At 45.5% G+C, this 23,127-nt stretch overlaps 2 protein-coding genes across 4 annotated transcripts in view; both read left to right on the top strand.

Annotated features, from left to right (window-relative positions):
• The window catches only part of Rpp30 (ribonuclease P protein subunit Rpp30), a 42,441-nt gene extending 36,798 nt beyond the window's left edge, over positions 1-5,643 (top strand). For all 3 annotated transcript variants that reach the window (XM_050188121.3, XM_055076568.2, XM_055076567.2), the window contains exons 10-11: positions 761-840; positions 5,386-5,643. In XM_050188121.3, coding sequence (XP_050044078.1) covers positions 761-840; positions 5,386-5,582 — 277 coding nt within the window. In that variant the 3' untranslated portion in view covers positions 5,583-5,643. The remainder of the gene's footprint in view (positions 1-760; positions 841-5,385) is intronic.
• Positions 5,644-5,813: 170 nt separating this feature from the next.
• LOC126541371 (uncharacterized) overlaps positions 5,814-23,127 on the top strand; it is a 42,223-nt gene continuing 24,909 nt past the window's right edge. Inside the window, exons 1-5 of the mRNA XM_050188123.3 lie at positions 5,814-13,015; positions 14,476-14,528; positions 17,504-17,707; positions 18,207-18,368; positions 22,995-23,086. Of these exons, the coding sequence (XP_050044080.1) occupies positions 12,976-13,015; positions 14,476-14,528; positions 17,504-17,707; positions 18,207-18,368; positions 22,995-23,086 (551 nt within the window). The 5' untranslated portion in view covers positions 5,814-12,975. The remainder of the gene's footprint in view (positions 13,016-14,475; positions 14,529-17,503; positions 17,708-18,206; positions 18,369-22,994; positions 23,087-23,127) is intronic.

The raw sequence follows: 23,127 nt of genomic DNA, 5'->3' as shown, positions 1-23,127 counted from the left end.
TGCATTTAATCTGGGTTTATCTTTGAAGTAATATTTTTAATAATAAAAAGTTCCTCTAAAGATATATGCTTAGCCAGTTAAGGCAAGTTGTCACAGCTGCACAGCAGTAACTGAGCCAAGTCAAGCTTAGCCACGCCAAATGAAAAACGTTGGCGATTACATAGGGCTCCCAAATGGTATTGCCATACTTTTATCAAAGTGTGCGCTTCCGCTTCAGTGTATTGCGTGTAACTTTATGGCTCTGCGCATGTGATCCCCAACACATGTGCGCATGGAAGGACCGAACCACCGGACCAAACCAAGTACAGCTCCTGGTCACGGCAGGCATACTCTAAGGGTGTTGGAATGCAAAAACTCATGTACCATGTGTGTGCTCATTAAAAAACTCAAGGCAGTAAATATTATGGAACCTTCCACTGTGGCATTTCTCATAACTTGTACATTGCTTTGGGGAATTAAATGCAATAATTTAATTTTAATTTAAGACATTGAAAAGAGTACTTTTCCCCATTCTGCTACGGTTAAGTGGATGGCAGTTTTTTGCATATTATCACACTTTCAATTCTAAGAAACTTAGTTGTAGCACCTGTGGCTTATGGTGCTGTTGCTCATGATACATTCCATTGTTACTGCAGTAGCGGCTCTTTTATTTTAGGCTTAAAGCAGGTGTCTGACCTTTTGCTGGACTTTTTTGAGAGCAGTGTTCTTCGATGAGGCTTTATCTGTGCTTTCAAGAGCGAGGCCTTGACATCATTCACAGCGGTTTCCTGTATGGGCTTTCTGAGTGCACAACACGAGAGGCTGTCTTTGGCAACTGCCGAAGTGTCATCATGCATGCAGGTAAATACTGTTTTTGTCACAATGAAAATAACTTGGCTTGTCCATCTTTTAACATGAAACCCACTGTACTGGGCAACTTGGTTGTGGTACAGCAGGCTTCGATTAATTTGACTTTGGTGAATAATTTGACCCCAACGGAAGGTGCGGGTTAGTTCTCTCACATGTCTATGAGCCATCAGTACTTTGATCCAGAAACTGGCCCTCGGCATATAATGTATACTTCACTGGTCGACATGCAAGTGCCTGGCCTGAATCGTAACCCTATTGATTGCAACATCTGTCTCGGCAGCAGTAGACAACAGCGAATGCATCGAAGGCACGTTGTCTCTAACTGAAACACTGATTTTGGGGGCACTTTGAAGCAGATATAGCATTTTACGATGAGTGATTGTCATATTCATCCAATGCAAATGCCCACCTTTCTTCCCTAGAAAATCCCTAGAAAATTTGTGCAAAGATTTTCTGCTAATTAAAATTAGATATGAAACTGAAACTGCATTCACAATTTTGGCAACACTTTACCATGACAGCTGGAATCATCGCCATTGTCCTCACAAGATGGCGGCAAAACAGGTTTTTGCATCGGATGATGATAACGACATGCCACTTTCAGGCTTTGGTGACACAAGCTCATTCAAAAGATAAAAGTTACTTCACATGCTAAGCTAGCAGAAACAGAGTCGTGTCACGTTTTCTTGGAACTCCAGAGACTTGCATGTGTCACAGGCCTAACTGGAGAACTGTCAGCCTAAAAATTGGCCACTGTCCAGTTTGCTATTGTAGCGTAGTGGTTTGAAAAACACGGGCTATCAAAGTCAATAGATTGCAAGGAGGGCAACACATTGTGGCCCACAGCGATAAACAGCTGTTAAGATTGACAATGGTGAACATTAAGTAAAGATAAATTTACATTCGCTGAAGATAAACTGCAGATTTCATTGTTCATCTGGCTGCCAGATTCAAAAGCCTTATCTTTGGTGTTGTGCTGCTGAGCTCAAAGTTGTGAGTTTTATCCCGACCATGGTGACCACATTCTGATGGAAGCAGAATTAAAAAATACTCGTGTACAGTGCATTGTGTGAGCTTTAAAGTACCTTACATGGTCAAATATAATTCAGAGCCCCCCACTATGATGTGCCTGATATACAGATCATATCATGAGAAGCCAACAAACACACCAACGACAACATAGAGGAAATTACTTGTACTTACCAATTGAATTAAAGAAATGATAAATTAATGGCAATGAAAGTGGATGAGGAAACAACTTGCCACAGGTGAGGAATGATCCCACGTCTTCGCAATACGCGTGCGATGCTCTAACCAATTGAGCTACTGTGGCGCCGTTTCTCCATCCACTTTCTTGGGTATTTATGTGTTACTACTAGAACTAACTTTGGGAGTGTTAGCCAGCGCCACCACCCATAAACCTTGACGACGGATGTGGAACATCCTTTCTGCCACAGGCGTCATGAGTGCATGATCTTTCTGGGTGAAGGCAACTGGTCAATAAACCTGCACATACTACCTGAAGGCATCAGTGTTGCCGGATTCGAGACCCCCATTATGTAAGAACGAGAAGAAAGGGGGTCAACTGAGGGGCCCGATCTAGCAGCCAGGAAATGTATCGTACGATCACAGTTTCACAATGTGCTGAACATTGATGCCGAAAGATTGTGTTTTCCAAAAACGTATGAACCGGCAAAATATAAGCATATCTCTATTGGGTAATTTTTTGTGTTCTCGATCGCAAACATTGGTGTTGGCAAATCGTATGTGACAGGATTGTATCAACGAGGTTCTACTCTGCATTGTTGTGCAACTCAAACAGAATTTGTATAGATAAAATGTCCAATTATGCTTGCTCATTTTTGTGACATCATGGCAGACATTTCGTGATGGTCAAAATTAATCTGGAGTCCTCCACTATGGTGTGCTTCATAATAAAATCGTGGTTTTGGCATGTAAAACTTCAGAATTCAACGTCATGGCAGATGTGAACTTGTGTAAATATGAGCATCTTTTGGGACCTACGCTTGGAGCACGGAGGTACAGAGGGCAGGTACATTGCTGTTTTCTAGGTGGAGCTCAAAGAGAATTCTTATGTTGTTACCAAGTGATTGCTATGACTGATGTGAATTGCTGTCTCATACGAAGTATTCTGTTGTTATTGCCATTGCACATTGTCATATGCTGCCACCTTCATGCGGCTGTCAGACGGTGTGAAGGCTGTGAAGGTTATGACAAAATTAGACCTTTGAACCTAAGCCAGCCCCATAATTTCATATTCAAGACTTTGCCATTTCAGGGTTGATATTTAGAACGCATCCCTTAGGCACCCATTCATGCTTTGAGCGTTGGCATTGTTCCTCGTTCTAACCAAGTGAAAAAGCGCAGCAAAAGATGAAAGCGAACGTTCAGTGCAGCGCGAAACGAAAGGAAGAGCATGTGAGGAGGGAAGTGGAGGAGGGGAGGGTACAGTGAAAGCATGAGGCGGCAAGTGGAGGAGCAGCCGAGGGGTAATAACTTAGGGGCAGGGCAGGGTGGCGTGAGGTGGGGAGGGCTACGCTCGTCGACGGCGTCAATGGCTCCACTGTACGGTACCAGCGTACAGTACCACGTACGGTACCAGCTCCGCTGTACGATACCAGTGGTACCAGTCCACGGTACCAGCGTGTATGACGGGGACCACTGCTCCCGCGAGGGGCGATGGCAAGCGGCTGTGAGCAAGGCTCGATGTGACGCTCCCTTGGGTGTTGTCACAGCTGACACTGGTGACATGATTTCCCCAAAAAGAAGGGCCACTCTCATAACTGGTGGAAAAGCATAGTGCCGCGCGAGACGAGCTGTGTGGCGGCGATGGCTATGATACAGCGCCAGAGTAGCGAACATTGTCTGTATGGAAACAAAGCACGCTACTGACAGCATTCTCTTCGTAATATAAACCGTGTACCCATATAATCACAATACAAAATATTGACACACAAAATGAGAATATGTATAGAGCTGCTCTCAAATGTTGCATTAGGGAGTATCCTAATTGTAGATTTATTTTTATTGCAGATTAAAATCTTCAGAGTGACCTATTTCGAAAAAAATTTACCACAATTCTTTTAGAGTGAGTATAAAGTGACAAAAAAATATTTTTTGTAGGGCAACAAGCATTTTTTACTAATTAATACAGATGGGCGTGCATAAATGCTTAGAATGAAAAGGATATGCACTGGAGTGGATATATTCTGATTCAGCACTTGGACGGTAGTAGTCCACATCGAAGGAATCATTGCCCTACTCAGTTGCACAAGAGCAACGGGCACACACATCCATAGCATAATTGAACCATTTAGGTGAGCACACTCGAGAGAACTCTATAATTGTGCACCCATCAGAAGAACCAAGCAAGTCAGAAACTTGCTGTAATCCTTTGCCCCATTGCCATCGAAGGGCAAGCAGTTTTCGAGAGTCTCAAGAAAAGAAACGCAGGCATGACAGCATCGTTGGTTATACCAGCGTCTGTCTGGGAACAAATGTAATCGCATCCCTGTGAAAAATAAATGAGCGAGCACCTATTGGTCACCCTTTGAGAGATTAGAAAGCAGATGGACATCAGCCATTGCGAGCATGACAAAAGGAAACAATTTACAAGACAAAACCAAAACTAACTGCCGAGCCGGGTTAAGCAAGCCGTGGAATCAAAACCAAGAGACTACTGAGCTGAAAAATGAATGTCTTATATATCTACGCAATGTGATAACACTTGCTGGGCAACTCAACGTTGAAAAATTGTGGCATTTTTCAAACATGTAGATAGCATTGTAAATATACGGCAGCGACCATTTGGGCGACAACAGCTCTTTGTATGTCCCCACACGAATCTTCTTTCTTTCAATGTTGAAGTGATGACACGTTGCAGGGACATCTTTTTTGTGGGCCAGCTAGTGCATTGCACAGCTTCAGTTATTTTTTACCATTGTTTAGGAACACATATTGCAACATCACCATCGTTTGCCATAAAGAGTTCTCTCTCGTGCCGAGCAGCTGATGAGTCTAGTTCAGTAAGCGTTGATGTTTGTCCTCTTTATCATTACGCTTATGTGTTCATTATGCAAAAAGGTGAGGCATACAGACAAGACACAAGAGAAGTGGACAACACGAACGCATAATGAATCCTTACCACCTAGCTCAGCTTTCTGTCGTTCTACCCTTATGTGTCGTGAATTATACTCAAGATGACATGTGCTCTACTGCATCTAGCAATGGGAAGGTTCACTTGCACTTATGCTGTGTAAAATTGGGTGTTGTGAGGGTCTGCGTCAGTCAGCTTTAATAGCCTCTTTGTGAATCCCAACAGCAGAAGTGAAGTGCACACAAATAGAAGTTTTAAAAGTTATCATCACATCTGTTGTGTGGAAAACGTTTCACATGAACTCAGCTTCCTTCAGTGTGTGGGATCTGTGTGATGTTTTATGGTATGTCGATCTACATTTGAGTAAGAGTAGTGTGTTCATGTCTTTTTTTACTGGTTTCCTTTTATTCATTGTACAGAAACCAGGCGAAAGGTGGATCGAGCCATTGTGTTCTCGAAGTCTCTTGATGAATTGCCTGAGAAAGACAAGTGGCTCGTGGAGGCCTGCAAAGCACCTGGAGTGGAAGAGGCGGCAGCAAAAGCTGCTGGCTGTGGTGACTCTCAGAAGCGTGGAGGGCCTCCACCAAAGAAAAAGAAAAAGAAGGGCCACTCTTGAAGGATGTAATATTGTCTTATAAAGAAAAAGAAAACAAGATAAGTTTTTCAGATGTGTATAACGGGCTAGATGTAAATGTTCTCTACTCTCAGTTTAATTGAATAAGCAACATAAAAGGTACTGATGAAAAAGAAACTAAAGACGGACAGAGTGCCTCAGAGTAGATGTAAAGCTGTTAGGACAAAAGTAAATTGCAAGCAAGACAAAAAGGAAGAAATGCAAGTACAAACATATACTACAACTTTGGTGGTCATTTAACTATACAGTATTCTACATTTGAGTTACAATCAGAAGTCTGTAGGTACTGGCAAGCTATCTGTTCTTCAGGGTCAGCAGCCTCCTAAAGGGACACTAAAAGCAAATATTAAGACATGCAAAATTGATAGATTTATGCTCGAGAATGTCTAAGGCATCAATATTATTGCGAACAGAGCTTTAGTAATAAAAAACTTCAGATAAATGCAGGACATGATTTGCAACTCATCTGGGACATTCAAGTACTAGCCCAATGACGTAGCAACTCATAATAATTCTGTCACTAGTACTCAACCTCTCAATAAAAAGATAATTGTATTGCATTATAAGACAGAAGCAAATGCTACTTGTCCAGTTCTGTTCTATGTTTAGAAAAAGTCGCAGTTTCGCCCGGAAGGTGAAGCATCAGTTCGATAGCAAATATTGGACAGCTATACGAAGTAGGATAGCAGCTTTATCGACCATATGACCTTGTAAACATTTGCTTACTCACTAAATTAACAAGCATGGTGTCATCCATGCACAAGCAAATATGAACACACCTAACTCGATCATCATGGAAACTCGCTGTCAAAACGCAGAAGTGAGGAAGTGCGGAAGCAGCAGCGAGTGAATTGACCTTCGTGCTGCCTTTCGCTTCAACGCGAAGTAAGCGGTGAAAACGCAGCGCACACGCAGGGTGTCTACCAACTGGGAAAACCGGGGATTCTCGGGGATTTTGAAAGTCTGGAAATACTCGGTGAAAACTCGGGGAACTTGTGAACTCGGGGAAATCCCTTCTATCAGGGAAAATTGGCTGTTACTTTATTAAAAGGGAACGAAAGTCGCGCTTGTGCTGACTCGAGTAACAGGGAGGAATGTCGTCGGCTGGAGGAGTTGCCATTTTTCAGTGAACGACCGATTTTCAGGACGCCCTATTTTTCAGGCATGCCTTATAATTCGGACGGCTTGGCGGCGCCACCACGTACACCATATAGTCAGTGTATAAGAGCGTCTGAAATTTCGGACGCAAGAACCCTTCGCCGTCCGATTTTCCGGACTTTTTGCCTTGATCGCAGGCCCGAAATGACATTAATTAAAGCCACCACGGCCGCCATTTTGACTATCTCTCCGCATCGAACCGGCGCTCACACGCAAATGGCAGCCGTAACCACCACCGCGGCAACTAAGCTTCTTGCCGTTCGGTGCCATGTTTTTCATTGAAAGAATTCGCTGCTGTCAGCAGTGGCGCCGACTCCGCCTTTGTAATCCACGCGATTGGCTTCGAAGCTCGGAAAGCACGACGCGTTGCATAATATCGATTCCCGAAAGTCGGCTTCACCTCAATACAGCAATGTTACGCAGTGAAGCCTAGCAAGCGTAGTAAGGGGCAATTGTCACGGGACACAGTATGTATTCTCTAATTATACACGCGTACACAACGGCCGTCTCCCGTCACAGTACAAGCACCGATATGCCTAATAAATGTACTGGTAAACCTTCAGAGCTTTTTCGCCCGTGCTTGTGGCGATTTGAGCTCCTAAGGCCACTAAAATACTTGCATTCATATTTTTAGGACGCTTTTGCCTCCCATAGGGAGACTGAAAAATCGGATGTTTATTACAACTGACCTAGAGGATGCTTCAAGTAGTCAGTGAGGCAAACGCGCGGCGCAAGGAGGACGATAACAGAAAGGACCGGCGCATTGAGGAATGAATGGGAAAGGAAGCGTGCCGCCGCTTCTTTGAAGGAGCTCGAGCTCAAAAAACAGTTGGCTGACGCCGAGATGCAGATGTCCCCCAGCCAAACGAAAGTAAACTCTTTAAAGCAGTGAAACGCAACACTGAGGTGTTGTGCGCAGGGTGAGAGTATGTCAGGACAGTTGAGGTTGACTTTTCAGCTGCTCAGCGAGACTCACTAAAGTTCGGGCCTCATATCAATGAGCTTGCTATCAGTTGATAGAAATACCTCATACTCGAAAATATTTGCTTCTGTATGCACCTTCCTTTTATTCGTATTTGAATATGTTCGACTCGCTTTGCAATAGGTTTTGCCATTCTTTTTAGAAGATATTCGCTGTGCATTTTCCTAACCCCTCAATTGCTTTCTTTTCCGATAAAATAGACACCACTCTTCACTATTCAAGCTGGACTAAGTCGATTTTTTTTTTTAACATGCTTACTAGAGAGTGACAGCATCGGGCAACACGAAGTCAGCCCGTCTGGACATAAAACAAACTTCTGTGTAACTCAGGGAATTTTGCAAAAGCACTCAGGGAAAATCGGGAAAGCTCGTGGAATTTGGAAATGTCAATTTGGTAGGCACCCTGACAAGGAGTTCTCAGCACTCCGCACATTGTGTCCCCATCGCAGATCGCTTTGAAGATTTGGCCCGCGCGGTCGCGCCATACGCAGCAGCCACTGGAGTGGGACCCCCCCCCCCCGCTGCCTTGCGCCCGTCGGAAGACCGCGCGAGATTGAGCCGCTGTCGTCGGCTCCTACTCGCACGCTCTTACTCACACATCGGCATACGGCGCGCGGTGACGATGGTATCGCCCTTCGTCTTTATACGGAACATCACGGCGACGTAAGGAATCTGCCGTAAGGAATCTTTTAAAAATTTGGTGCAGCAAAAAAAATCTGATGTATTGCCGACACGGTATGACTAAAAAGTTTCCAACTTTTTCACACGTACAAAATGGCAGCTCCTGGCTCTGAAACGGTCGGTCGCCGCCACAGACACCACAGCGCATCGGGATCCTGTGCTGAGGGAAAATATGGGTCATTGAGTAGGTGGCAATGTGTACATATGTGCCTCTCTTTAATGAACCTCTTACACGCCGACATGGGTGACTGTAGATGCAGGACTGGGTACATACTGCTGTTCGAAGAAACACTTCGACGCCGACTTGGAGCACTGGGTATATACCACTGGGTCTGTGCTGGTCTTCATTGAACCTCTTGGTGCCAACTTAATTGGGTCACTGGATATGTGCCAGTAGGAGTGTGCCAGTCTGCAATGACAAGAATGGTCATTTAAAGGGGCCCTGAACCACTTTTTATCGAAGTGAAGAAAGGCATTTGATGTGAAAATAGGTGATTTCAGAAGCATTTATGTAACCGTTACGTTTACCGGGAAACGCTGGTGGAGAGCACTATGCACGAAGACATGATTTCTGGTGGAAACACGGCTTCTTGCATGGGTCGATTTCCGGTTGTTGTTTTGCACTTCTAATATTTTAGTCTGAGAAGAGCTAACATAAACGATTCACGCGTCGGGGTATTTTTTTGTTGTTTTTCATTATATTTGTTTGTGGGCTGCCGTTGGCAAAATTCTGAGGAACAACTTTGTGAAGAAGGAAAGACAAGGTATGAGCAACTTTGATGGTAGAAGAGTGGTTGGGTATGCGTGGTTCGGAATTATGTCCGCCTTTTCTGTCGGAGCGACGCCTGACGGGGGACGCCGACGCCGGATTTTCTGCGACATGGGGCCCTTGACGCCATTGAGTTAATACCATAGAGAAATAAATGTTAATAACTTGCCGCATAAAGTACTTGAATGCCTTCAGCAGAAGAGGATTTATTGGCAATTAAACACGTCATCCGCTGTGCTCCCGTTCCTTGTTCAATGCCTTGCACTGCGAAGGCTACGGCGGAGTGAGGCGTGCCCACAACGCTCCGCCATGCTCCCCCTTCTAAATGTCACCGTGGCGCGCAGTTCAAATTTAATTTTCGATGTTAACGTAGACGCCACGACTTCCGATTTCGGTGCCTACGACGCGCTAAACGTAAGCCAAACGCTATTGTCCTCAGCGAGCCGCAGTAAGCTTAGCCAGTTAGTGCTCCTGTATATGCTACAGAAGGCAGCATATACAGGCTTTGGTAGCATGTACAGTAATCCTATAGCCAGTGGACTAATGGCGATACCCCGCGGCGGCCGCGGTATTTACGCTAGTAGCTGATCGCAGCTACCAATAGCGGCCGCATATGAGAATCCTCTTCACTAAGAAATAAAGCGTCCAGAAGAGAATGCGTTGAAAAGAGAGCCTTTGATGCAAAAGTGACTTCGCGTTCTTGCGAGCTCCACACACCTCGTACGACAGCAAAACTTGGCTGAGATGTTCACAGCAGCGCTTGCTACCCGTGAACTATGTTATTTCACCAAGCCCGAATGGCGGTACAGGGCCCCTTCAAATTTCACCTGCGCTGGGCGGAATCGAAACCACGTCGAAATCGAAACGAAACCAATGGAAATCGAAAACATCAGAAACCATACGGGTTCCTGAAGAACAGCAACCCGACGTTAAAAAGGCAGTGCCACACATTCACTGGGTATATGTGTCGCTCTTCGATGAACCTCTCGTGAACGTAGGTCACAGTGTGTATGCCACTGGGTGTGCGGAAAGCGAGGGAACAATTCTCAGTGTTCGCACGCATGAAGCCTTGCCACGCATCTTGTCTCAGAGGTCACGCGCGGACACCTCGGCAGTGCCACTAGAAGACGCAGCTGTTGAAGTCCCAATACAGCTAATAAAAAAACCTCGGTCCAACGAGCAAGGCACTGCTAATGCCATTGAGCAAGTGATTAAAACGAAGAAAATTCCGGTTGGATGGCGCGGATGCAAGATGAACCTCATCTACAAGGGCAAAAGTGATAAGGGTAGGACCAGCTGGTATATGCCTGTTACAGCAACGTCGGTGATAAATAGAATGACAATGCAAGCCATAAAATTTGAATCGTCGAAGTGGGTGGGAAAAAAATGATGTACTGAGCGAACTACAGAATGTGTTCAGACCAGGCAGACGCTTAGAGGATAAGACGTTTGTACCAACTCGGTGCATAAAGATTTCAGTAGCTCCAAACAGACCTTTATGGCTAGCATTTCTAGATATTGAGGGAGCCTATACGACAACGTGGACAGGGAATTGTTATGGGACATTCTCAAGTACGAAGGCATAGATGACGATTTCGTGGAGCTGCTGAGAGAAATATATACAGACAACACAACTTGTATAGGAAGGCCGAATATGTGATGAAGTGGCGGAAGTTCACTAAGGACTGAAGCAAGGATGTCTTCTGTCTCTATTGTTGTTAACGTTTTATGTCAAGGGCATGGAATGCCAACTGGAAAACAGTGAATTAGGGTTTAGTTTCTTATGCATGGGTAATGGACAAATGGGGAAGCAGAAGGTCCCCGGACTGATGTATGCGGATGACATAGTGCTACTAGCGGACAATGCAAGAGATTCACAAACACTTGCGAATTCTAGGCCTTAAGTTTAGCACAGAGAAATCGTGAATTAAGGTCTTCAACGAAGAGACGAGTAATTACGTGGTGTCAATTCAACAGCAAGTCATAACCATAGTTAAGCAATATAAGTACCTCGACGCACATACATAAACGAAGGAAAGACTTACTCAAGCAACCACCAAGATAATTTGAAGATAAAGGGGAAGCGGAATAGGCCAATAATGAAACAGAACACTTTAGGGCCGCAATAAGTATGAAGTGGTGCGTGGAATCTGGAAAGGAGTAATGGTGATAATGGTGCCAGCGCTAACGTTCGCAAATGCCATTCTCTTCTTAAAATCTAATCTTGTCGCGGCTGGAAGTTAGCCAAAGGTCGGTAGGCCGGTTGGCTTTGGCAGCCCACGGCAAATCCTCTACTGAGGCAGTACGTGCAGAGTGACACAGCCTGGGAGTCGTTTGAAGTCAAGAAGCGCATAGCAAAATTAGTATTGAAGATTCAGAAACATGGATCGAAGTAAATGGGCGGCTAAAGTGCGCAAGTATCTTTACCTGAAAAGCATGGACACATAATGGATGAAGAGGTCAAGAAAGTTGCCAACCAAGTAAAGGGTAACTGAAAGTGTAAATAGAGAACCAGGAGCCAGTTAATTGGATGCAAAGAACGGAAACAAAAATGCCATGTAGATTTACAAGAATGAGGAAATAAATTAGAAGGGAAAATCTGTACCATAACACAAAGGGAAGTGCCTCAACTGCTCTCTGAGGCTCGATCTGGTTGCCTAAGGACAAACCGGAGCAATTATTCGCAAATAGATGAGGCATGTGTATGTTGCAGCAAAAATCCGAAGACCACTCGGCACATTCTAATAGAATGCGAAGGGATTCACCCAGTGAGACCCAGAGGTAATGCACACCTTCAAGGAGCGCTTGGATTTAAAGTGGACGGAAGCATCAACCGGTCAGCAGTCGAGATAAGCAAGAGACGTCCAGAGTATTCGTGGAAAAAAGCAGGGACGAGATTGATACGACCGGACCCGTTACAGGCATAGGCAGCGGTACAAGGTAGACGGATAAGTTTTGAGGAAGAAAAAAAAGAAAAGATTAAAGACGAGCACAAGAATGGTAGAATGAAAAGCATACATAGCATACCTGATTAACTCAAGCAGTCTAGGTGACTATTTGTCACCGCTCCTTTCAAAGGGGATGCCAATTAATCATCATCATGAGCGCGAGGGAGGAGCCGGGCAGCCGCATGGCGCGTTTCTCAGCGTTCGCGCGCGCCAGCGTGCCATGCATTTCAGAGGCCACGCGCAGGCTTCGCGGCGGCACCGCTATGTGGCGCCGCTATATGGCGCCGAGTGTTCTTAAGGAAGCGCGAAAGAGGAGCCCCGCTGCAGTACACGCCTCATGCATAACCCATTTCGACGTCAGCAATACGTTGTGTCGCTGTATTGATTCAACGCTAAGCGCATTACCGTGCACAGTCATCGTGAGATGCGGTCTGCCGATTTTTTTTTTTTGCCAGGCTGACTACTGTAGTATGCATCACTTAAGTTATATTCCGTTTCTTTCAAATTTTTGTTATATCTTTTTGCTGGCGTAATACAACCCGTTTGGCGGCCTATTCTGCACAATATGTGTCATTTTAGAAGATCGTCATCGTCGTCAAGGAAAGGGTGCCTTCACGTGGGGGCTTGCCGCTTCCGTCAAAGAAGCAGAAGAAGATCAAGGTGGTCGCGTGCCTTCCAGCCTCCGCGTGGCAGCACAGCGTCGTAGCACCGTTTCTGAAACGACGGCGACTTCCCTGCGACCTGGCCGGAGTGAGTGCTGTCCCCCGAATCTTGGACGCCAGCATCGCACACGCTTCCACCACGTATTCAAGAGGCGAGCGCACGCAGAACAAGCGACATGGCCGTTGCTGCTGCTTCGTCGTCGACCGACAAGCCCGGTACGTTCAGTGACCTTATGAGCGGCGCTGACACAGGTATAGAGCGGCACTGATTCCATGCTTAATGGTAAATGTAAGTATTTGTCCAAAGCAGTATAATTTCTTAGCAGACGAAACTAATGCGGAACCCAGGAACGCCGTGTACTCTCTAGGGCCCATCACCATATTTGGGCATTGCAAACAGGCCAACACGACGCGCACAGATCACGTTGTGCCGATTGGGTCTACATCTCAAGCGGCTGTACTGTGCGAACGGCTGAAATTTCTTAAAGGATCCCAATGGCCCTTCCTCTCGAGCGAAATCCGCTTCCTGCCAGAGAGTCAAAGTTTACACCAGGGTTATAAACCATCCCGAATTTTGAGGGACAGTCCCGGCTTTTCAGTAAAAGCTCCGACTCCCGACTTTAACCAGTCGGGACGGCCAAATGTCCCGACTTTTGTCTATGTTCTACTGGGTGACAATGAATAGACCAGATTTCCTTTTTATAGTGTTTGACAGCTCGTTTGCACATTCTTCTCATTTGTCTTCTGTTGTGTTGCCATAAGCACATGAAAGCAGTTTAGTTTTGGCTGTGGTTCTATGCTGTTTCGGGCCCCTAGCCGTTCACAGTGCCACAATCTGTATTGGTAGTCGTGTCTGCCAGGCTACTGAACCGCACATTTCTTGTAAATTGCGACATGGTGGGACTAAAAAATTTGTTACATTTTCTCACACCCTTGGAATGGCGGCTCCTGACACTGACAGGCTCGCCCGCTCCTGCTCCATCCACTCGAGGTTTGGCGTCCCTAGGTTACACGCACAAATGCCTTTAGCTGCGTAAGACGCACTGCCTGCAACGTCGCCGTTTATGGCACGTAAGCTCAGTAAATCGCCCGATGCAGAACTCGCGAATTATACTGCCACTAAAGGTATGCCGCGCAAAAAAAAAAAAAAAAAAGTGAGGGCGTTGCGATTTCAAGGTAACGGGGTCCATCGGCTATCTTCAGCCCTGGTACGGGAGAGGGCAAGAAATCAGTATCGCTTGTGGGCGCTAGTAAAGGTAGAAACAGATTTGGCAGCCACGTTTACCTGCTGGAGGCGGTGTCAACGCGACATGTCCGTTTTCTCCAAGCTCCTCTAATATTGAACCAATTAAAAAGAAAAATTCGAGGTAAGGTGCTCCCTAGACGGCTTCCTACAACTTTTGGTGTATAAGCGAAATTCGAAGCGCCTGGTGAGGGGAACGTGGCGCAAGGAACGGTGTTTCCACCTTCATTGCAAAGCTGCACAGAAGTCATCGCTCATGATATTTTTGTAGGACAGTTTGTACTGCCGCACTTCTTCCTCCTGGTAATATTTTAGATCAGCTTAACATGAAATAGTTGAATTGCACATAAAAAGGCATACTAGTTTATTCTTACATCGAGATAATTTGTGAAGTAATGCAATCTGCCCGTATTGATTTCCTTTTATATTTCAGGTGTGGACAAGCGAAAAGTGTCGGCGAAGATGCTCGTCTCGCTTTACCCCAGGGTGAGGAACTTCGATTTGCAGCAGTATGCTTTCACCTTTCTCACACTTGTGTACTTCATGTATTAATACAACCATGACGGGCTGAGTATAGGTAGCACATCTTACCGCATGTTATAGAGGGCGTAGTTATTCATTGCGCGACATTTCTGCCGCAAAACCAATTGCATGAACTCGATCGTACCTGCTTGCCGAGAAGGGCAGACTCATGTTGACAACATAATTTTAACATATTTTTTTTTCAACATAACTTCACAAGCGTGTCACCACTAATTACTAATAATTTTAGCTATGCCCCACCATTCGACCCTCAGCTCTCCCACCAGCCCTCCTAGAGCAATGCTGCAGGCGGTTTACTCACAAATTACACCTTTATAAGAGTGTAAAGAGAAGACACTGGTAGCGCTGCATTTCGCAGCCGTGGAGTGCGTTTATGGAACCACACGAGAGGTTCGATGTTGCGTCCGATTTTGTGCTGGCACGTACAAGAAGCGTAATGTCCAAGTGCAACGAATCTTTAGATGGCAGGCCATTGCTGGTTTCCCGTCTAGTAAAGTGTGCTTATGTCTACATTACTATAGATGGAATTCAGAGAGAAATTGTCTATCGATTGTCCTTTCTCGGGAAAAAGGCGGTACTATACGTGCGCTTGCTACACGAAAAGGTCCATAAAGTCGCCGGTAACGTTAATCATCATGTTGTCATCGCGACATTAGGTATCGCAATAAACAAGCACATTTAAGTTCTGCGAGAAAAGAATGCTATTCAGCCGCCGAGATGGCTTAGCTGCTACGGTGTTGCGCTGCTAAGCACGAAGTTGCGGGATCAAATCCCGGCCGCGACGATCTCATTTCGATGGGGGCGAACTGCAAAAACGCCCATGTGCCGCGCTTTGGGGGCGCGTTAAAGATCCCGAAGTGGTCAACATTAATCCGTGAGACCTCAACTACGGCGTGCCTCGTAAATAAATCGTGGTTTAGTCACGTAATACCTCAGAATTTAATTCAAAGCCGATTGCTATCCTGCGGTTTATCGTCTCGAGAAGGGATGCTGTCGCTGTGATATCTAAGAGGCTCATATGTAGCCTCGAGATAAGAGCCCATTGCGGCGCGTGCTTCGGTGTGGGAGACCGGCGTAACGAGCCCGTAGGGCAAATTAAGAAGCAAGCATAAGCAAAGTCAGTGGCTTGAATTGAAACACTTCAACACGGGAACAGAGACAGCTACAGAAATTCTGAGAATTGTCTGCTAATGCGTAAGCATTTTGTTTGGCTCGGCTGAGACTTCGCTTTTGCTTACTTTTGCTTGCTTGCTTTTCATAGCTTATGCGCGCCTAACCACGGCCTTTGCGGTGGCAAAGAATGCTTAGGCTTTAGTAGACAATTGTCAGATGTTCTCGCCGCATCCGGCCCCTTCAAAGCGATCCTCCCAATTGAGCCTGAAGGCCGGGCTCAAGCGTGCCTCGACGCAGCGGAGCGGGACAAAGGGAACACCAGCTGCCGCTGTAGCGCGTGAGCTAGAAGTTGCGTGAGGGGAGAGTGCATCGCCACGCTGCCATGCCACCCGCGCTGTGCGCGGGTGGCATGGCAGCGTGGCTGTGCAGCGTGCCTGTGCTATGCGCGCGTGCCTTGTCTGCGTAAGCTCTCGCCTGCATTCTAACTGCACCACGGTGAGGCCCAATGAAAACGCGCCAAGCGTCTCAACGCGCTCGCTTGCCTGCGAAGAGTTCATAACTCGAAGGACCGCTCAGGGGCGTTCATTTGGACATTGGGCTGCCCCGAATCTTCAATTTGGCCGACATCCTAACTTCAAGTTGACCCACCTCCAAATTTCCGAATTTCGTTTCATCCACTCCAACCCCAAACTTCAAGTTGACCGACACACAAATTTAAGTTGCCTTACATGCAAATTCATAGTTGGTCCAGCCTCAGAGTTCAAGTTGGCCCACCCCCAAATTTTAGTCTGCCCGCCTCCAAATTTCTATTTGGCCTACCCTCATATGTAGTTTTCCCATGCCCAAATTTCAAGTTGGTCTACCAGCAAATTTAAAAGTTAGCCCACACTCAAATTTGAAAGCTGGACCACCACCAAGAATGTTGGACCACCCCCAAATTTCCAGTTGTCCCACCCCGAAATTTTTGTTGGCCCAACTCCAAATATCAAGTTGACCAACCCCCAAATTTCAAGTTGGGCCACCCCCTTCATTTAAGTTGGCCCGCCCCTAAATTTCAGTTAGCCCACCCGTAAATTTCAATTGGCCCACCCCGAAATTTCAAGACATCCAACTTGCAAATTTCAACTTGGCCTAGCCCAATTTAGGTTGGGCTAACCCAAATTTCAAGTTGGCCCACCCCCAAGTTTCAGTTGGCCCACCTCCAAAATTCCAGTTGCCCCACCCCTAAATTTCCGTTGGCCCACCCCTACTATAAGCCTCCCACGCATCTTCTATGGAGCCCTATGTATCTCTATGGACATATTCTGAATTTTTGGCGGGTTCAAGTTCTTCCTTATCGCTTACAAGGCTACCAATCATCTACATTTACACTGTTATAACGATAAAATGCCTTAAGTTTCTAAATTACCCATTTTTGTGCAAATACGAGGCATTGCACGTTTCGCGTGACAGGGCTGGGGAGCTCGTCAAAGCATGCTGACGCATTAAAAGGGGAACAAGATCGCAAGCATTCGTAACACTGAGTTGCTAAAGAATTGTTGCTGTGGAGAACCAATGCAAAAAGCACAAACATTATAACGATTGAAGGTGGCATTAGTTCACAGCTGTTGGCTTGCAGTAGCGTCTATGAGGCTACGTAGGCACGCGCGTAGCCCTTAGTGCAGTTTTTGACTGACTGTATACTCTAGAATGTTACCGCCCTGCAAGCGACACTATAGGGATGCATCCTGTGATCGGGTGGTCTCAGTTAAAAAAAAATACCAGCAATATATAGCAAAGTGCTATGTGCACCTGCTCGTTTTCAGATTCCAAAGACTGCCTCTGTGCTGCTGGACTTCTTCATCAAGCGCGAGAGCAAGGTGTCCCTGATGCGTGAGCCGCTGTCGCACTTCTGCCAGGAAGAGGTGGTTCTCCACGCGCAAGAGTGCCTCCTCAAGCTCAACAAGCAGGTCATCACGTACCAGGACATCCGCGATATGGTGGAGAATTTGGTCGGCCTCCACAACATGGTAAAGACGCGTACCGCATCTCTGCCGATATGCCGCGTCTAAAACGTTTTACCTATAGCGATGAACGACAACCGTAACTTCGTGATTTTGTTTCATTTGGGAACTGTCTTGAAGCTTACCTCCAAAGCTTTTTCCAAGGAAATCTGCAGCTGATGCACAAAACAAGATTACGCAGGCTGTCTTGTTCGCCAAGGTGTGAAGAGTTTACATATATATTTCATGAAGTTGCAATTTGTGAAAATTTCATGCATTTCAAGAACATCAAATTAATCTGTTAATTGACGCTTTCTTTAAGTAATTTTTATTTGTATAACGAAGAACTGAACGCGATTGTGGGCTGTCGCAGATAAACAGATATTTTAGTCAACTACGCAGCTGTCTTCAGTATGCAATGCGGGGCGCCATACTTTCTCAGGGGTTCTTTATTATCACGTGAATAAACAGGGTACATTTTCTGTACGAATGCTATCTACTATTTTCGACACCGTTTGTCACGCAGTGTATAAAGAAAAACACGGAAGTTGCGAAAGAACTCGGTGTCACCGTACGCAAGCTGACTATCATCGTGGGCGAGGTTGCGACATCCTTGGAGAAGATCGCCGAAGTGCCCGTCACGGACTGGATGGCCATCGGTGACGCTATTGTCAACAAGCTTGAACGGGTGGGCATTACTCGGAACGATGACCGCGTTGTTTTACGCGCGATTTGAGAAAGGTTTTGCATAGAAACACGTGAAAGTGTTGCTTAGAAAAATCCGCTGAGAAGCGTGCGAGGAAAATTAGACCTCACGCAAATTCAAAATCAAGCAATTGATCGTTTAAGGCTGAGTTCGCCGGTTTTAGTCAGATTAGCGGCACTAACTGAGCTTGACCAGTACGTGAAAGCAAGGCTTCATATTACTTCGAACAATGATGGCTGTATAGTTGCCGTGGAATGGTTCAGGTGTTCGCCTTGACGCCTTGAGCGAAAGGGCTTCGGCGTCGGCGGCAGTGTAGGAGCACCCCTCTCTTAACGATAACTGTCATTTTTTTATCGAGCAAACGCAAACATTATGCGCTATCTGATCTGCGTCATCATCATCAGCTGGATGAGTCGGCAATCCGTTTCGTAGGGTGAACCCCGCTTAAGTACATGGGAATAATATTCGGATATAAACGATCGCAGAACATAGTAGCCGCAAGATGGAAACAGTCGGTAAAACGCCGTTTTTACAAATATTTAATCACGGAGCAAGTGGCGTGTAAATTTTCAGGCCAATGAAATGAAAAGCTTGACAATTAGTATGGTGGGTGGATATCGTTGAAAAAAAGTAACAAGGCGACGCTGACCGTATAAAGGATGATGAAATAAATTCCGCCTCTCTTTACGGGAGCCTTGTTCATATATGGCGCGAATAAACATGGGGTGAGGGAAATAAACATTCATTCATAACTAAGGCATCGCACATAAACTGGAAGAAGGATTTCTCGCGTTGCTGTGCAACGTGGGAGTAATTGTCTGTATTAATTAGTAAACATTCAAGATTAAGACGCGGGGGTTTACATTTTACATTTCTTTCAGTGTTTATACCACGGACGCGCAGCCACAGTCGATATCGTGATCTATCCAAGGATAATGTTCGGCTATAACGCTAGAAGAACACTGTTATGTTGAAGAAAAAAAAAATGAAAGGACATGACCTTCTAGCAGTAAGACCGGACATTCTGCAACGGCAATCCATGACATCGGCATAATTATTTTCCTTTGATTATATGCACTTCTTGTCACCCGTTTCAACGACGTGCTGATAACGGTGATAATCAAGGCGTTCAGTTATGCCAGTCAATGTTGACAGGCAAATATAATGAAAAATAAGAATTTTTTACTCAACATGAACAGTGGGCCCGTTTAACGTAACGTACCCTAAATCACATAGAACATCGCCAGGCTTGTACAATATTAGGTCCCTTCTTAAATACAAGAGTAATGTTGTTTATGAATGTGATTCAATTATTCCTAATAATCTCTTAGCCGGGTTCTGCTGGCTCTTCCTAATGTTAAACTGTACTCGGACTCCATCAAATATCTCCGCGTTCCCACAACACAGGTTGGAGAAATTGAGAGCAAACAGACTAAGGGGCCGCCATTGGAATATGAACCTGGCAACGTTTAACGCAAGAACATTATCTAGTGAGGCGAGTCTAGCAGTGCTATTGGAAGAATTAGAGGGCAGTAAATGGGATATAATAGGGCTCAGTGAAGTTAGGAGGCCAAAAGAAGCATATACAGTGTTAAGGAGCGGGCACATCCTGTGCTACCGGGGCTTAGCGGAGAGACGAGAACTAGGAGTCGGATTCCTGATTAATAAGAATATAGCTGGTAACATACAGGAATTCTATAGCATTAACGAGAGGGTGGCATGTCTTGTTGTGAAACTTAATAAGAGGTACAAAATGAAGGTTGTACAGGTCTACGCCCCTACATCCAGTCATGATGACCAGGAAGTCGAAAGCTTCTACGAAGACGTGGAATCGGCGATGGGTAGAGTGAAAACAAAATACACTATACTGATGGGCGATTTCAATGCCAAGGTAGGCAAGAAGCATGCTGGAGACAAGGCAGTGGGGGAATATGGCATAGGCACTAGGAATAGCAGGAGGGAGGTATTAGTAGAGTTTGCAGAACAGAATAATATGAGGATAATGAATACCTTCTTCCGCAAGCGGAATAACCGAAAGTGGACATGGAGGAGCCCAAACGGCGAGACTAGAAATGAAATAGATTTCATACTCTGCGCTAACCCTGGCATCATACAAGATGTGGACGTGCTCGGTAAGGTGCGCTGCAGTGACCACAGGATGGTAAGAACTCGAATTAGCCTAGACCTGAGGAGGGAACGGAGGAAACTGGTACATAAGAAGCCGATCAATGAGTTAGCGCTAAGAGGGAAAATAGAGGAATTCCAGATCAAGCTACAGAACAGGTATTCGGCTTTAAGCCACGAAGAGGATCTTAGTGTTGAAGCAATGAACGACAATCTTGTGGGCATCATTAAGGAGTGTGCAATAGAAGTCGGTGGTAACTCCGTTAGACAGGATACCAGTAAGCTATCGCAGGAGACGAAAGATCTGATCAAGAAACGCCAATGTATGAAAGCCTCTAACCCTACAGCTAGAATAGAACTGGCAGAACTTTCGAAGTTAATCAACAAGCGTAAGACAGCTGACATAAGGAAGTATAACATGGATAGAATTGAACAAGCTCTCAGGAACGGAGGAAGCCTAAAAGCAGTGAAGAAGAAACTAGGAATTGGCAAGAATCAGATGTATGCGCTAAGAGACAAAGCCGGCAATATCATTACTAATATGGATGAGATAGTTCAAGTGGCTGAGGAGTTCTATAGAGATTTATACAGTACGAGTGGCACCCACGATGATAATGGAAGAGAGAATAATCTAGAGGAATTCGATATCCCAGAAGTAACGCCGGAAGAAGTAAAGAAAGCCTTGGGAGCTATGCAAAGGGGGAAGGCAGCTGGGGAGGATCAGGTAACAGCAGATTTGCTGAAGGATGGTGGGCAGATTGTTCTAGAAAAACTGGCCAGCCTCTATACGCAATGCCTCAAGACCTCGAGCGTACCGGAATCTTGGAAGAACGCTAACATAATCCTAATCCATAAGAAAGGCGACGCCAAAGACTTGAAAAATTATAGACCGATCAGCTTACTGTCCGTTGCCTACAAAGTATTTACTAAGGTAATTGCAAATAGAATCCGGAACACCTTAGACTTCCGTCAACCAAAGGACCAGGCAGGATTCCGTAAAGGCTACTCAACAATAGATCATATTCACACTATCAATCAGGTGATAGAGAAATGTGCGGAATATAACCAACCATTATATATAGCTTTCATTGATTACGAGAAAGCGTTTGATTCAGTCGAAACCTCAGCAGTCATGGAGGCATTGCGGAATCAGGGTGTAGACGAGCCGTATGTAAAAATACTGAAAGATATCTATAGCGGCTCCACAGCCACTGTACTCCTCCATAAAGAAAGCAACAAAATCCCAATAAAGAAAGGCGTCAGGCAGGGAGATACGATCTCTCCAATGCTATTCACAGCGTGTTTACAGGAGGTATTCAGAGACCTGGATTGGGAAGAATTGGGGATAAGAGTAAATGGAGAATACCTTAGTAACTTGCGCTTCGCTGATGATATTGCCTTGCTTAGTAACTCAGGGGACCAACTGCAATGCATGCTCACTGATCTGGAGAGGCAGAGCAGAAGGGTGGGACTAAAAATGAATCTGCAGAAAACTAAAGTAATGTTTAACAGTCTCGGAAGGGAACAGCAGTTTACGATAGGTAGCGAGGCACTGGAAGTGGTAAGAGAATACATCTACTTAGGACAGGTAGTGACTGCTGATCCAGATCATGAGAGTGAAATAATCAGAAGAATAAGAATGGGCTGGGGTGCGTTTGGCAGGCATTCGCAGATCATGAACAGCAGGTTGCCATTATCCCTCAAGAGAAAAGTGTATAACAGCTGTGTCTTACCAGTACTCACGTACGGGGCAGAAACCTGGAGGCTTACGAAAAGGGTTCTACTTAAATTGAGGACGACGCAACGGGCTATGGAAAGAAAAATGATAGGTGTAACGTTAAGGGATAAGAAAAGAGTAGATTGGGTGAGGGAACAAACGCGCGTTAATGACATCTTAGTTGAAATCAAGAAAAAGAAATGGGCATGGGCAGGACATGTAATGAGGAGGGAAGATAACCGATGGTCATTAAGGGTTACGGACTGGATTCCGAGGGAAGGGAAGCGTAGCAGGGGGCGACAGAAAGTTAGGTGGGCAGATGAGATTAGGAAGTTTGGAGGGTCAACATGGCCACAATTAGTACATGACCGGGGTAGTTGGAGAAGTATGGGAGAGGCCTTTGCCCTGCAGTGGGCGTAATCAGGCTGATGATGATGATGATGATGATGAGACTAAGGGGTGCCTTTAGACTTCAGAATACCGAATATGCTAAACACCGCCTACTTGTTTTGGTAATGATTTTATTTTGTCCGGCATGGGATGTTAAATTTGAATTGCAAAGAAAGGCATAGACATGAACAAGAAAGCCGATACGACTGGGGAGCAGTTACGATGTTGTCGTTATCTGTTAACGCGAGGCTTATTTTTATTGTAATTCTCAAGAAGCACGTATAGGAACGTCACAGAGCCTCGTAGCAGATGATGTCTATCGCTCTGTCCATCTTAGCCTTTCTGTCATAACCTTGCGCCTGTTGTTTGCTTCGCAGATGAATCCACCTAAACCACTTCCATTCGCTATGTTTATTCCTCGGATGCGTGACTTCAAGAACATGAAGATGCTCGGAGCCGGCGGCTTTGGGTAGGTTTGCATACAACACTGTTGCGTTTTTGTCCTTGGCT

This window comes from Dermacentor andersoni, chromosome 2 (assembly GCF_023375885.2).
Source record: "Dermacentor andersoni chromosome 2, qqDerAnde1_hic_scaffold, whole genome shotgun sequence".
NCBI classification, from domain to species: Eukaryota; Metazoa; Arthropoda; class Arachnida; order Ixodida; family Ixodidae; genus Dermacentor; species Dermacentor andersoni.
Note: the sequence above shows the minus strand (reverse complement) of the source record. Positions and strands in the feature narration are given on the sequence as shown.